General features: G+C 43.9%; 1 protein-coding gene across 1 annotated transcript in view; it reads right to left on the minus strand.

The window, feature by feature from the left end:
* LOC101855350 (solute carrier organic anion transporter family member 2A1) overlaps positions 1 to 14769 on the minus strand; it is a gene marked incomplete in the record, with an annotated part of 25504 nt that overhangs the window by 5429 nt on the left and 5306 nt on the right. Inside the window, 9 exon segments of the mRNA XM_005101826.2 lie at positions 1641 to 1827; positions 2538 to 2702; positions 4485 to 4715; positions 5870 to 5956; positions 7036 to 7323; positions 8206 to 8385; positions 9742 to 9873; positions 12620 to 12717; positions 14047 to 14258. Of these exon segments, the coding sequence (XP_005101883.2) occupies positions 1641 to 1827; positions 2538 to 2702; positions 4485 to 4715; positions 5870 to 5956; positions 7036 to 7323; positions 8206 to 8385; positions 9742 to 9873; positions 12620 to 12717; positions 14047 to 14258 (1580 nt within the window).

A 14769-nucleotide genomic window follows, 5' to 3' on the forward strand; every position in this document is an offset into this window, starting at 1 on the left:
TAATAATATATATATTTTTTTAAAACTCGTTTCTATTGATTCCATTCCCTGGTGGCTCTAGGCACTTCACAATAAAACAAGATTTATGTCAACATTTCTCGCTTACGGGACCATTCAACGTTCAATAACTCTTTCAAATACATACTGTATACACTTGTAACCTGACGACCAACACATACACAAAAAGACAATCACTGTGGTTACTGATCACACTTGCTGTTAGATGAAGAATCAAACTTTGGTTGGTAAAATAGGATTTATGCACGCGGGCTATATGACAACAACCTAGCAGAGTGGGTTGTGGTTGGGGAAAATGGGGGGGGGTGTTGGACAGTACGTGGGACAAGGTGAGTGGACAGTAAACATAATAATAAACACATTTCAAATACATGTCCGATTCTCAACATTTTCGCTGCCATGTAGTACGTATGTACTCGTTTGTGCTTTTCAAAATTGGTTTCTTGCCACTTTCCACTCGTTTATCATAGTAAATCAGAAGGATAGCCCCAGAACGGGTATATTTGCAGCTTGTGTAGTTGCTTTTTAAAAAATATTTTAAGTATGGGAAAATATATTTTAGTGTTGTTTGAATCTCTTTTGAATATAACTTTATCTAGATCATTATACAAACGTTGACGAAACGTCTTAGCAACAAATGGGCATATGTCAATGGCATACACGTTGAAGGATTTGACATTGAGCAGCTTGTCAAATTGAGACAGATACAGGGGTAGGGCACTGACCGGATTGTTTGTAAATTACACGCGGGTATAACAGTGACCCAAATGCGAGTCGGAGACAGATAAACGGACAATATGGCACTGGCCTCAATTAATGCGAACGGGAGACAGGTGCACAGATACGCCACCAAACCAAAGTGAGTGAGAAGTAGATTGACCTAGTATGTGTGTATAGGTTACAATTATGTAGGACGTGAAACAGATACACCGAAAGGTGGCATTGGCCACCTAGTGGGTGAGAGACAGATTCATCGGATTTAAGTGTCAGACAGATATCTGGAAAGGACGCAGACAAACCTTTGCGTGGGAGACAGATATAGGCCATAAATAACATGAGTATGGCACTCACGAGCCAGAGGATGAGAGACAGAGATACATGGATATAAAGCTGCAGGTATTTAAATTTGAGACACATACATGGATAGACCGTATTGACCGCCCCGTGGGTGACAGTCAGACTCACAAATATAACATTCAAAGGCATTGCACGACAGGCCAACAGGCAGATACACGAGTATGGCACTGACCACGCAGAGGTCGAGAGACAGATACACAGATAGCCTAAGAATAGTCTAAGACACTGACTAGCATTTGAATGCGAAACAGAAACACGGACATGGCTGTGACCCAAATATGAATGAGAGACAGATACATGTACTAGATACACAGATAGGACAATAAGATAAGATGTGAGTTAGAGACAGGTACACAGTACAGAACACTGATGGAAAATGAGTTGGAGACAGATAAACAATGCAGAACACTGGTGTAAAAAGAGTTAGAGACTGATACATTTACACAGGACAGAACACTGATGTAATATGAGTTGGAGACTGATACAAGGATAGGACACTGACATAACATGTGAGTTGGAGACAGATACACAGACATAGCACTGACCCGCCAGTCAACCCAATGATGTTCGAGTCGTCACAGCCGAAGATGAACTGCAGGAAATCTAGGAGAGATGTGCTGGCAGCTGTCACCATGGTAACTAGGACGCAACCACGCAGGCCCAGTTTGAGCTTGGTTGTGATTAGACCACCAACGAATGTGCCCAGAGCCATGGATATAATGTTGACCACACCTACCATACACAAGACAATAATAAATTATTATAGACATACACATACACATATACACACATACATACACACATACACACATGCATACGCACATACACACACTTAAACAGAAATACACACACACACATAAACACACCACACACAAACACACTCACACACACATACACACACACACTCACACACACACACACACACACACACATACACACACTCATATCAGATAGAGGTAGAAATAAGAGATAGAGAGAGAAATAAGAGACAGTGAGAGAAAGAGAGAGAGAGAAAGAGAAAAAGAGAGAGAGAGAGAGAGAGAGAGAGAGAGAGAGAGAGAGGGGGGGGGGGGGAGAGACTGAAAGACCGAGAAATGGAGAGAGAGACAGAGAGGCCATGAGAGTGAGGAAGAAAGCGAAAGGGAAAGAGTAAGAGAGTAAGAGACAGACCGAGAAAGAGAGAGATAGATAGATAGATAGATAGATAGATAGATAGATAGATAGATAGATAGATAGATAGATAGATAGATAGATAGATAGATAGATAGAGAGAGACTGAGAGAGAGAGAGAGACAGACAGACAGACAGACAGACAGACAGACAGACAGAGACAGGGAGGGGCGTAAGGTGGAGGGGGGGGAGGGATGATAAGAGGGTAACGAACCAAAACCCCCCACTAAATCCCCTCTCCCTTAAAACAAAAAAGAGAGAGAGAGACTCACCAGAAGCCAGACTAACTTCCTGCGCCGTCTTATTGAACTGGCTCTCCACGTACTTCTGGAGGAACATGAAGAAGCCGGCGAAGGCGAGCCAGTTGACACAGGCCGAGACCAGGGCCAGGAGAAACACAGGCCGGCGAAACAGCCGACAGATTGACCGGGGAAGTTCTGGGGAATGCATTGCATAATTGTAGAAGTTTTATTCACTCATCGACATTAGTTATATAATTTGCATAGCTGGTTGTTTCGGCCCCGACTGTCAGGGTCAACCTGGGTTGAAAGGGATACAGCGTCCCGGGTAGAAAGACATGCACACTTATTTACTTACTCTCTCATATACCGTCAGGTACAAATTGCGGAGAGCAGTTGACGCCACGCTTGACTGTCACTGTCCCTGGATACGTCCTCCAATTTCGACGCATCCAGTTAGTCTTCCTCTTTTTCTTTTTTCCAGTTGGTCTCCAATGCCATGTCTGGTCGGGCAATCTTTATCTTCGGCATTCTTAGAACATGTCATAGATATCTCCATCTTCTTCTTTTTATGGTCGTAATGATATCTTCAATTCCAGCTCTTTCCAACACTTTACCATTTGAAATAAATTAATTCCATTTTATTAAAAGACAGAGATGCTCGATACGAAATTTAGTTTTCTCCACACGCGAATCGAACTCATGTCTTTTGCGTGTGGCGGCAAAGCGCCTAACCGCTACATCACAGACGCCGGTGAGCTCTGAAAAGAGTGACTTTTGTTTGTTAGTAAGCTTTTCTGAGTAAATAGAAGCACATGGGTACGATAATGGTGTAAGGAAAGAGCAAGACAGATAAACAGGTACAGCAGAGGGAAAGAAAAGAAGTAGGGCCTACAAATATGGTACTGTACCCTCCAAACATCTATTATTCGGGAAAGAGTGAGCACACGCAAGTGGTGTGACATGAGGCCGCGAGCAAGTAGAGGTAAACGACTGTAAGTGTTTTAAACCCCCTGCCGAAGCAATCTAAATCGTTTGGGGGGCGGGCTGCTTCGATCCTGGTCGTCACGGCCCAGTCGGACAGACGGACACAGTATCCCAGCAGACAGATTGGGGGAGGGGACTCGTACAGAATACCGTCCCACCTCAGGAGTTGATCACACGTCTTTTGTGTACTGAAGCTAAGAGTCTGACCCATCACCCAACTCTTCTTAATGAATAATAACAGTTCGTCCGTTAATGTCTGACAATGACCAACGTATCTCGGTTTTTTTAGTAAGAGTTTTGCGGCACTTGCAACACAAATTGGTCATGCAAGGGCCGAAGATTTGAGGTGTTACAAGAGAGTAACAAACACAAAGAAAGGAGGAGCAATAAGGATGTTAGATGTTTTATAGGAAAGAAGGTGCAAATGACACCAGAGCACTCGCCAGTCATAAACCCAGTGTATCTGCATAGGAGAATATTTCTTTAAATGAAATAGAAGGGGTATATAGGGATTACGATGACTTGCAGCTTCTGCTAAGAGACTAAATCTGGCTGAGAAGAGCTTGTCTCATTTTGAGCCTTTAAATGTACTGCTCTCTTGGCTTCAGCATTCTAGTTCGTGATGTTTCAAAATGATTTGCTGCCCTCATCATAACATTTCTCACAACATCACAACACATCAAATAAAACATGTGTACCCGCAGCCTCTGTGATGTAGCGGTTCGGTGCTTCTCTGTCGTACGTAGAATACCCGAAATCGATTCCCGAGTGGGGAGAACATTTCAATCGAGTGTCTCGGTCCTTGTGCTTGGATGTTGTATTCTTCTCTGCCCGGGTTGGCTCTCATGGGCAGCATCGGAGACCCACCACCTAAATGACCAAAATTGTGTCGATGGGGCGTGAAAACACCGACATAAAAAACGAAAAAAAAAACACACCCCAAAAAAAAACAACAAAAGACCCCCCCCCCCCCCAGCCTTGTTATGTACTCACCCATCACTACATGACGTGTTCTTCTCAGCCTGGAGTTCCTTGGCTGCTTTTTTTCGTCCTGTTCACTCTTGTGGGCGTGGTCATCTTCGATGTGGCTCGGCTTCCTCCGTTTCATACTCCTCGGGAAAAACATGATTGGCACGTTGAACACTATGCTCGCCCCGCCCACAATGAGGAATCCAAGCCACCAGGCGCCTATCCAGCGTTGGTCATGCTGGGAGATTGTTGTGTCTGAGTCGGGGTAAGGGTTGAATGTGAAGTGAGGAAGAATGTACGTGAGTAAAAGTTTGCACGAAAGTCGTAAGAGTTAAATTGTTTACTGTACCTGTATTAAAAAAATCTTTTTATGTTTTGTCCCCTTTTCTTTTCTTTTCTTTTCTTTTTGGAGAGGGGTGGGGTTGAGATGGTTTGTCAACTTTATCAAATCTTTTAGGAACTAGAACAAACCTAGGGTAATGTAAGGTATGATTACAGCATGCCAAGCATACGACACTAGTATTCAGCCATACCATAACACAAAACACATCAACATAAATAGTAACGACTACAACAGCATCAACAGACATGTTTACAGCAGAGTCAACAGCTAGGTAGCAACATCTGCAGCTACATCTACGACAACAGTAACAGCTGTGACAACAAAAACAACAATAACAACAACAACAACAACAATATCAACAGCAACAACAACAACAAAATTTAAGTCAATAAAATTACAACAGCATCAACAGCCGTGACAGCAACAACACAATAGAATAATGTATTAAACAAAAAATTAACCCCCCCCCCCCCCCCAACGTTCACTGTGTGAATATCTGTACCCGTGCTAAGGAGAACACACATCAACATACTGACATGCAAATATACATACCTGCCTAATGTAAATTAGTATTTTTGTGTTATAAAATTTCATGAAGTGAACGTACTGACCCTTCAGTCACACCCAGATAAGGCCAGCACACGTAAACCACAGATCCAGTTCATCGTGCGCATGTGACCGAAGACAAAATACTGCAGATCTGCATTTAGACCTACACGTAACAGATTTCATGAAAGCTACAAATTATCAACTTGCTATGATAAAGGCTTGGGTCAGATCTAGGCCAAAATCAACCTGATCAAGCTTTGAAGTCCTTATACTTATACCATGGTTGGTCATCATGTAAAGAAAAGTATAACTGAGCTAGGACATTTATAAAGTCGTAAACAGATGTATCGAAGTGTCGTAAAATACATCAAATGAGGGGCGCTTCTCTAAACTTGACTCAATACGACGATGATTATAATTAACTTTAGCCACTATCACGCCACGTTGACAAATTAATGCTCGCGTATACCGAACTAAACTAACCCAAGAGACTCCCGTGACTTTTGGGTGAGATTACCTGAGAGGTCAAAGGGCAAAGTGCTGAGGTAACTGCCAAGGAGCATGGCAATCGGGGGACCAAACACCATGGTGGTGAACGAGGAACCTGGGAACACACGAACACATAAACTGTTATCGACACGGATGAGTCAATTAATCCTTCCATCATTCCGTCCTCAGCACACAACACACTTTTACAAGATCAACATGGTCACATACTCCACTAACGACCCTCTCTCTTTCCGCTTGCTTATTTTGTTCCGATAAGACACTTTGATTAGTCTTCTGTTGTCCCTCTCCTGTTCTTTATTGTTAAAAAATTTACTTCTTGCACCACATTCTGTCTGTCTGTCTGTCTGTCTGTCTGTCTGTCTGTCTGTCTGTCTGTCTGTCTGTCTGTCTGTCTGTCTGTCTGTCTGTCTGTCAGGGCCAACCCTCGCTAAAGGAGTTACATGTACAACTTTCCAGCAGAAAGTGAAATACTCGTTGAAAATTTCACCCACAATACGAGATCCCGAGATGTGAAGTCCTAGGAAACAACTAATCAACTTTATGCCTTTCAGTTTTTGATGTTAAGAATGTGTTGAATTCACCCTAATGTGTTCTGAAATGGATTTATCTGGAAACTCAGCCTGGCCTTCAGAAGGCCATTGAAGGAGTGGAGGCTGTGCGGCCCAATGGCGTAAGAGAGGTCCGTATGGGCTCCGATGGTCGCGGCTATCGCTACTTCAACTTCTATAGATGTTAATGTATCTCTTAACTCCTTTTATTGTTTCGGCTTGTCTGTCTAGCTTTTTCCCAGAGCTAAATGACCACTATTGTATCATCCAAGGCCTATAAAACGAGATTTGATGGCTTCATGGTAAAAGGAAGGCCAAGGAAAAGCTGGATCGACGGAGTCAAAGAGACACTCCTAAGGCACAATATGACGATCCAAAAAGCAACACACCTGGCCCAGGTCTGACAATTACACCTCCCCGCGACACCTCATGGTATAGGAGGACAGAAAAAGTTTTTAAAAGTAAATATTATGTCTCTGTCTGTCTGTCTGTCTGTCTGTCTGTCTGTCTGTCTGTCTGTCTGTCTGTCTGTCTGTCTGTCTGTCTGTCTGTTTGTCTGTCCTGCCCATTCCCTCCGCTACAACACCGTTGTTGTATCTCTTTACTCAAACCAAGTGCGACTCACCAAGATAGAGCGCAGAGCGAGTTTTATCCTTTATGTTCTGCTCCACGTAATATGTCAGTAACGGGATCCGGAAAGACTTGGAGGTTCCCCCCAGCAGCGCAGCGATGAAAAGCAGCCAGTAAACCCAGGAGGACCTCAGGGCTTCAGGGGGCTCCCCGGTGAGGTCAGGGGTCACTGTAGACAGGGTCACATTCACACTCGTGACCTCCAGCTCCGAGGGTTCCTTGTGTACGCAGACATATTTTTGGTTGATGTCACTTCCGACCGTTACATTCATTAGTGTTGAGACTTTGGATGAGATAAAATGAGAACACCTATTTGTTACGATTGGCTGTTAGGTGAGGTTGCAAAAGTAGTATATCTGCTATAACGAAAAGAAAAGATACGTTCCATAATATCAAAGTGCAAGGTCATTTTTTAGGTGGGCTTCTTCGATCGTGCCTGTCAGAGCCAACCCCGGCTGATTGGGATACAGTATCCCACCATACAGACGGAGATACTGAATAGAATAACTTCCCTCCACGGGAATGGAACTCATAATAACTTATTCGTGCAATGGTGGGTAGTCTACCACTACACCGCCAGTTTACGTGAGAGAGAATCGAGAATAGCAGCCGTCTATCCATTTCTCTTGATCTTCTTTTAAAGAACCGTTTTTGTTACAGGCGTAAAGAACCTTTTCTGCTGTTTGGGTAAGGCAGTGCTTGTCAGTCTTGGCGATGCCTTCCACTAATGGCCGATTTGGTAGTTTTAGTGGGCAATTGGGATCACTCAAGCAGTGACAGGTCGCTTAGAAACAAACTTGTATAGGCCTATAGTTGGGCAGTGTGAAAATTTAGCCTATTAACGGTGGCAAAAGTGTTCGCTGGTTATTAAAAAGGTAAAAAGGTTGACAAGCACTGATAAAAAAAACCCCACTTCTGCAGTCTATATAATGTCATTTCTGTTGTTTGGAATGGAACCATTTATGTTGACTGTGTTGGGAAACACGACTTTTTCAATCATGTATCCGAACTTTCTGTATCAACAGACGTTTAAGAAAACACTTCTGCAGTCTGTCATTTCTGTTGTTTGCAAAATGAACCATATTTTGTGTTGACTGTTTTGGATAACACGGCTTCTTCTAAATCTATCTTGTGTCCTAAATCTCTGTATCTACTGACGACTCACCGGATGAGTGCTGATCCAGGCTGGGCTCCTGCAGCCGGCCCAAAGACATGGCTAGCGTGGCGAGGCCGAAGAGTATGCCGGACACAGAGAGGCAGCGTGGGATGTGCGTGTACTTGCCAAAGTGGCTGCCCAACAAGACGGCGAACAGTTGGCCCATGTCGTTAGCGCCCAGGATCAGACCTGGTGGAGAACACAAAATGACTCTCTTATCTATCGTAAATGTCTTACACTCTCATCAAAAGACACATTTTTGTTATTCGGGAGGCGAGCTGCTTCGGCCCTGCCTTTCAAGGCCATCCCGGGCTGAGCTTGATGCAACTTCCCAGCAAGTAAACGGGGATAAAGATGAATAAACTTCCGCTTTCAGAAATCGAACTCGCGCCTTCTGAGTGCAATGACAAAGAGCCAACCATCACACTACAAAGGTCGATGAGCACAGAAATTAAATATAATGAACTGTTATATAGGCCCTAATACTGTTGTTAGCTTATGGTTTACGACTTGTCGGCACTGCTGTGATCATAATATTTTATCCAGGAACATATCGATGGCGTATGCACAAACCGGTCATTTGTAAAAATTATTAAAACTTAGGGGTTTTTTTTTCTTTAAAAAAATATTTGTTTTACTATGTTGCAAAGCAGAGCCAAATACACCAACTCAGTATAATGATATAACTCTTCAGTGAATAGAAATGCATACCACTTCAACGTGAAATGTTAGTCGAAGTGGTCTTTGATCTGGTAGAACAGTTTTATTCCTCTTCAGTAACACTGGCTTCCAGGGAAGCCGACCTGAGCCCAACGCCACAAAAAAGTGGACAATACACTTGTTATAAAACCGAATAAAACTGACCTATAGCTACATATCAACGATAGGCAGGGAAGGAAGAACCAAAAGCAATACTGAAAATATTAATGATTATAATTAATGATAATGACATTTATATAGCGCATATACTTTCTTTACAGCATGCTCTATGCGCTTTAAATCTATTATTAACCAAGCAGACCCTATAACACCCAGAAACATTTTCGGCTTCCCGAGAGACATAGTGCAAGCTGCCGATTGCACGCACTCAAAAACTAACAAACTGAGGAGTTCTATTGCTATTCACGTAAAGTGCCTTTTCCAAGGATACAGCGTCGGGCTCCTGATGGGATTCAAACCCATGATCATACGATAACGAATCTGAGAGCCTAACCAATCACTAGGCTATGGAGTGACAGCGTTGTCCACCCACCCTGGCCTACTAAACTGGTCGATCTCTTCACCAATGTATCAATTCACCTGATCGATTAATTACTAATTGATGGTGAAAGTTCTTACCTACCAGTCTCTTTTCTAGTGTGTCACCCATCTGACTACTTGGCAGGTGGCTGGAAGACGCCACTGGTAGGTCCGACTTCTTTTCTTTTCACGTGTTGCTTCTATATGTTTGCAACGTCTTACATTTTTCCCCAATACTAAACACACAAAAAATTGTCTCGATGCGCTTCTCTTTTCTCAAACAATTTTTCTACTGTGTCGACTCACTTGTCCAGCGACTGGACAGTCCGAGATGTCTTTGTATGGAGGTGACCTGGCTGGCCAACAGAGAGCCTGTCATGATCATCCAGATGCCAGCCACGCCGTACGACATGACGAACACAGGGAGACTGACGCATTCTGAGGAGGGGCGGGGAGAGACGCACGTTATATATAACATACATACATATATCGCCCCCCCTCCCCAAACATACATAAATACACATAATATGCACACACACACAAATAAATACGACTATGCCGTATGTCATGAAAAACACGGGGGATTGCTGCATTCTGGCTGCATTCTGGGGAGCACACTCATGTATACACACACATACACACACACACACACACACACACACACACACACACACACACACACACACACACACACACACAAAGACACACAGACACACACGCACGCACGCACACACACACACAAACACACATACACACATACACACATACACACACACTCACACACACACGGACAAGCTCACACAAACTAGCATTTGGACGCAAATGCAGACATAATATAGGTGGGCACACTCATATTTATAGTGATGCGCGCACACACAAACATACAGGTAGTTCACACGCATAAACACATGCACACACACACCCACAGGGGAGCTCTCGTGGCCTTGGGGTTAAGGTGTTCGCCTCTCATTCAACAAGTGCCGTGTTCGAATCAGGATAGCAACGCAAAATTTTCTTTTCTAAAATTGTCTCCTTTCACATCTCTTTCCGGCTCTTTAACAATGTTCTGTCGTCTGCTTTCGTCTCCACCTTCTGCCCCCACCCCCTCACCTCCATTGCCTCTTTCTCTGGACTCCTGACTCCTTCTGCGGCCTTTCTTCTGCTACTTCTTGGCTCCTTCTTACTGCTGTCTTTCAGCTACAGTCCTGATCTTCTGGTAGGAAAGATCTACATCTAGCATTCTCGGACAAGAACGAAAAATCTCGGAAGTCCCGTGTGCAAGTTGCGCACGTTAAAGATCCCTTGGTGGTCTAAAATCGATAATTCGGCCGTCACCAGGGCAAAATTCAAAATTTCCTACCAACTGAAAAAGGTTTAATATGTCCCTCTCGCTCATATGACCTTATACGCTTATCCACGAATACTGTTACCCATGCAAGAGTTCAGTGTAAGACAGACAGAACGTTTGTAATCTTGCATTATTGTTTGCCTTTTTAACGAATTAACGATTACAAAGAGACACGCACGACATGCAACAATAATAATATATTTTACCGCCCAGACTCAACACACACGAATATAGGTCGGTGCATGTCAATCTTTTTAAAGCCATCGCCCACTTTCACCACCTCCAAGAGGAGAACATTTTCGCACAACCCACTTACATGTACGTGGGCTGTCCCATGGAAAATCGGAATTTGGCTGTAATTTGAAAACTATTCAATATTTTCACATTCTGTAAACGCATATTTCTAAAACAATCATTTAGAAATTTCCCTATTGAGCACTATGGGCACCGCACAAACCAAACGAACACAGCGGTTCTCCAAAGATAGCTACCCCCTTGGAAAATTGGTCAAGGGTAGAAGTGAGGTCTCATTTGGTTTTAAGTCAGTTTACGGGGAGAAAGTAATGGCAAAGTCACAGCAATATGAATGGTAGGGTAAATTCAAAGCCGGGCATACGGATGTCAATGACAAATTCACGCAGGACCTTGTTTTTCTGCCAAGACTGAGGACAACAAGAGTCGCGTTAACAAACTCATTCAAACAGACAGGCGCCTAAAAATTCGCGAAATTTCCTAGTCGCTTAACATTTCAAAGTCGCCTGTCCATAGGATAGTGTTAAAAGAGCTGCACTATCGAAAGGTGTCTGCTCGATGGGTCCCAAAAGAGCTGACAGCTGACCACAAGACGCAACGTGTTGAAATGTCTCAGACTTTGTTGAATCGTTGTCGCCAAGCTGTCACGGGAGTCATGAACGTATCTAGAGACCTCCAACAATACGATGAAGCATTCCTGAGAAGCATTATTACAGGTGGTGAGACTTGGATACATCACATGACCCCTGAGACGAAGAGGGATTCAACGGTTTGGAAGCACACGTTTTCACCTCCCCCGAAAAAGTTTAAAGTTCAGCCATCGGTGAAGAAACTAATAGCCACGGTTTTCTGGGGTGCTAAGGGTGTTCTGCTTTTTGACATTCTGGAACCAGGACTAACTGTTAATGCTAACAGACACTGCCAGACTCTTGATAAGTTGAGAGAGGTTGTGCGCTGAAAAAGACCAGGCCGGTTGTCCATCAGGGTCAATTTGCAGTATGACAACGCAACGCCACACACCGCAAACACCACAAAAGACTGAATCCAAAGGTTCGGCTGGGAAGTTCTGCTACACCCCCCTTATAGTCCTGACTTTACCCCGTCAGATTATCACCTTTTTGGGCCAATGAAACGTCATATTTTTGGACAGCCATTCACCGACGACGAAGACCTCGTGGAAGCCGTGAAAGATTGGTTGAATTCCCTTAACGTAAAATTCTTCAGGGAGGGTATCTTCTCCCTGATCCAGCGATGGGAAAAATACGTCCAGCGGGATGGTGATTACATTGAGAAATAAAGCACATGTTGATGTATGATGTGTTACATTCTTAAAATTATAATAGGACAAAGATTGTTGCTTTTATGGACTTTTCCGGTTTTCCGTGGGACAGCCCTCGTATTATTATGTATTTCGAAGAGGGGCATTAAATGATATAATATTAATATGTCACTACTCACCTGATCTTCACCAATATCCAAATTTTAAAAAAATCGCCCACAAGAAGATGAAATCGATCTAGCTGGGCAAGCACGTATTATGTAAGTGTTTTCTCTGCATAAACAATACGTGCAAACTCTTCTTACTTTGTGGACACTTGGGCTTGCAGCATCCGATGCCACACTGTCCGGTTTCCGACTCATCTGATTCGTGATCAGAGCCCATAGGGGGTACATCTGGTAGCCTGACGAAAAAGAAACCTTTGATTATCAAGCCTCAGTCTTTGGGGAACTGGGTTTGGCTTAGGTCGGGTACCGTACAACATGAAGCAGAAGGTCAATGCGATTATATTGTCCACAAGACAAGCCTTACTCACATCGCTCGGCGTATGGCACGCATGACGCCTGACATGACATATAAAATAACACACAGCGCACTATTCGACATATGATAAGGCGCTTGACACATGGCACAAAACAACACATAACACAACGCATGACCGACTACATGACACTCGACGCAACGCATAATACGATACACGGCATATTTTTCGATTCCTGAAACGACGCAACACGTAAAGCAGCATATTATAACAAAACTCACAGCATTGTATTCGACGCCTGAAGAAACGACACAACGACATACGACATAATGCGTAATACGATACACAACGCACCACCCAATACATGACACGACACACCATTCAATACATGACAATGACGCGACACATAGCATGTCAATGGACTTCCAATACAATAAAACACTTCACCAGACATACAACAAGACTCTACACGGCAGATAACCCAATATACGACACCTAAGGTACTACCAACACATGCAACCACCATTGTCCTGGCGGGAGAACTCACCCTGTGAGACGCACGATAGGGTATGCAATGCGACTCATGACGCGACAACGGACAGTTTACTACACTAAAGATGACACATTGCCTGGATACCCGGATACATGTACATGGAGGTGTCATCTTTGGATCAGAGGTTGTCTACGATCAATTGCTGCAGTGATGCATTTTGTCATGCAAAGGCAAGCGATGCTTTGATGTTGTCGTTCCACTATGTGCGCTGTCCACTTTTAGCCATTGTTCTCCACATCAAGCCGTTGAGTACTTCTTTCATACATATGACGTATGATATGACACACAAGGTACCACACGGAACAAGCAGACACTGCTTGCCAACCTTTTTATATCCAGTGCTCCCTTTTGCCACCTTTCAGAGGCTAACACTTTTGTACTGCCAACCTGCATGTAGACTATTTCCAAGCAAGGCATTAATAAACAATAGTCCTGTCACTACTCGGGCAATCTCCACCTCCCACCAAAAGGACCAAATCGCCCACTAGAGGGGGATATCGCCACGGTTGGCATGCACTCCTCTATACGATACACGATACGTCTCATGACACGACACACGACAAAAAAATACAACATGCTCTATACGATATAGGATATGTGTCGTGACACAACATACGACACACGACACAACAAACGTCACAATACACGAAACCCAAGACTTTAACAGGCTGAGACCAGAAGCCTCCGAAAGTTCTCACCGCTGTACAGGGAAGTAATATTTGCCCCCAGGTCCTACAACTTTCGCTGTCGCAGATGGGATGTGATCATGGTTGTCTGCTGTAGGGTAAAGGTCATCTGTAGACAAGTCAGGGTCATAGTCAGAAGAATCAAGGTCGCCTGTTGCTTCGTCAACGCCCGCTTGGTCCAGTCTGTCCAGAGAGTTGAGCATTTGCGGAACGCCTTGATACAGCTGGGAAGGGCAAACCGGAATGGAGGGATCGGAGGAGGATGAGGAGGAGGTGGATGAGGAGGAGGAGGGGAGTTACAATGGGAGTCATGAGTCAATCATCGGCGCACACAAGACTAGTGATGTGGGTAAATATAAAGTATAGCCCACTTTTGTGAACTGTCTGACCTAGAAGAACGCAATAGGTTCACTGCGGGCATCACACAGGGGTTGCAACTGCATATCACATGAAAATTAGTCTTTGATGCGCGGAGACTTGGGTGGGGGTGTATACTTTACTCTAACCCGCTCTGTGAATATCAGCTGTTTCATTTGGGACGACATGGGTCCAGCACGTAGTTCCTTGTGGATAAAGATTACATGTATTGAAGTTTACGAACAGTCATGAAAGTAATATTACATGTATTAGTAAAAGGTAGAATTATTTAGATGCTACGTACTGAACCCCGTGTCTTCACGATAGAAACAGAGTGCACCCACAAGCCCACCCTTCCCCCAACGCATGTACACATGT

This window comes from Aplysia californica, unplaced genomic scaffold (genome assembly GCF_000002075.1).
Source record: "Aplysia californica isolate F4 #8 unplaced genomic scaffold, AplCal3.0 scaffold00300, whole genome shotgun sequence".
Lineage (NCBI taxonomy): Eukaryota > Metazoa > Mollusca > Gastropoda > Aplysiida > Aplysiidae > Aplysia > Aplysia californica.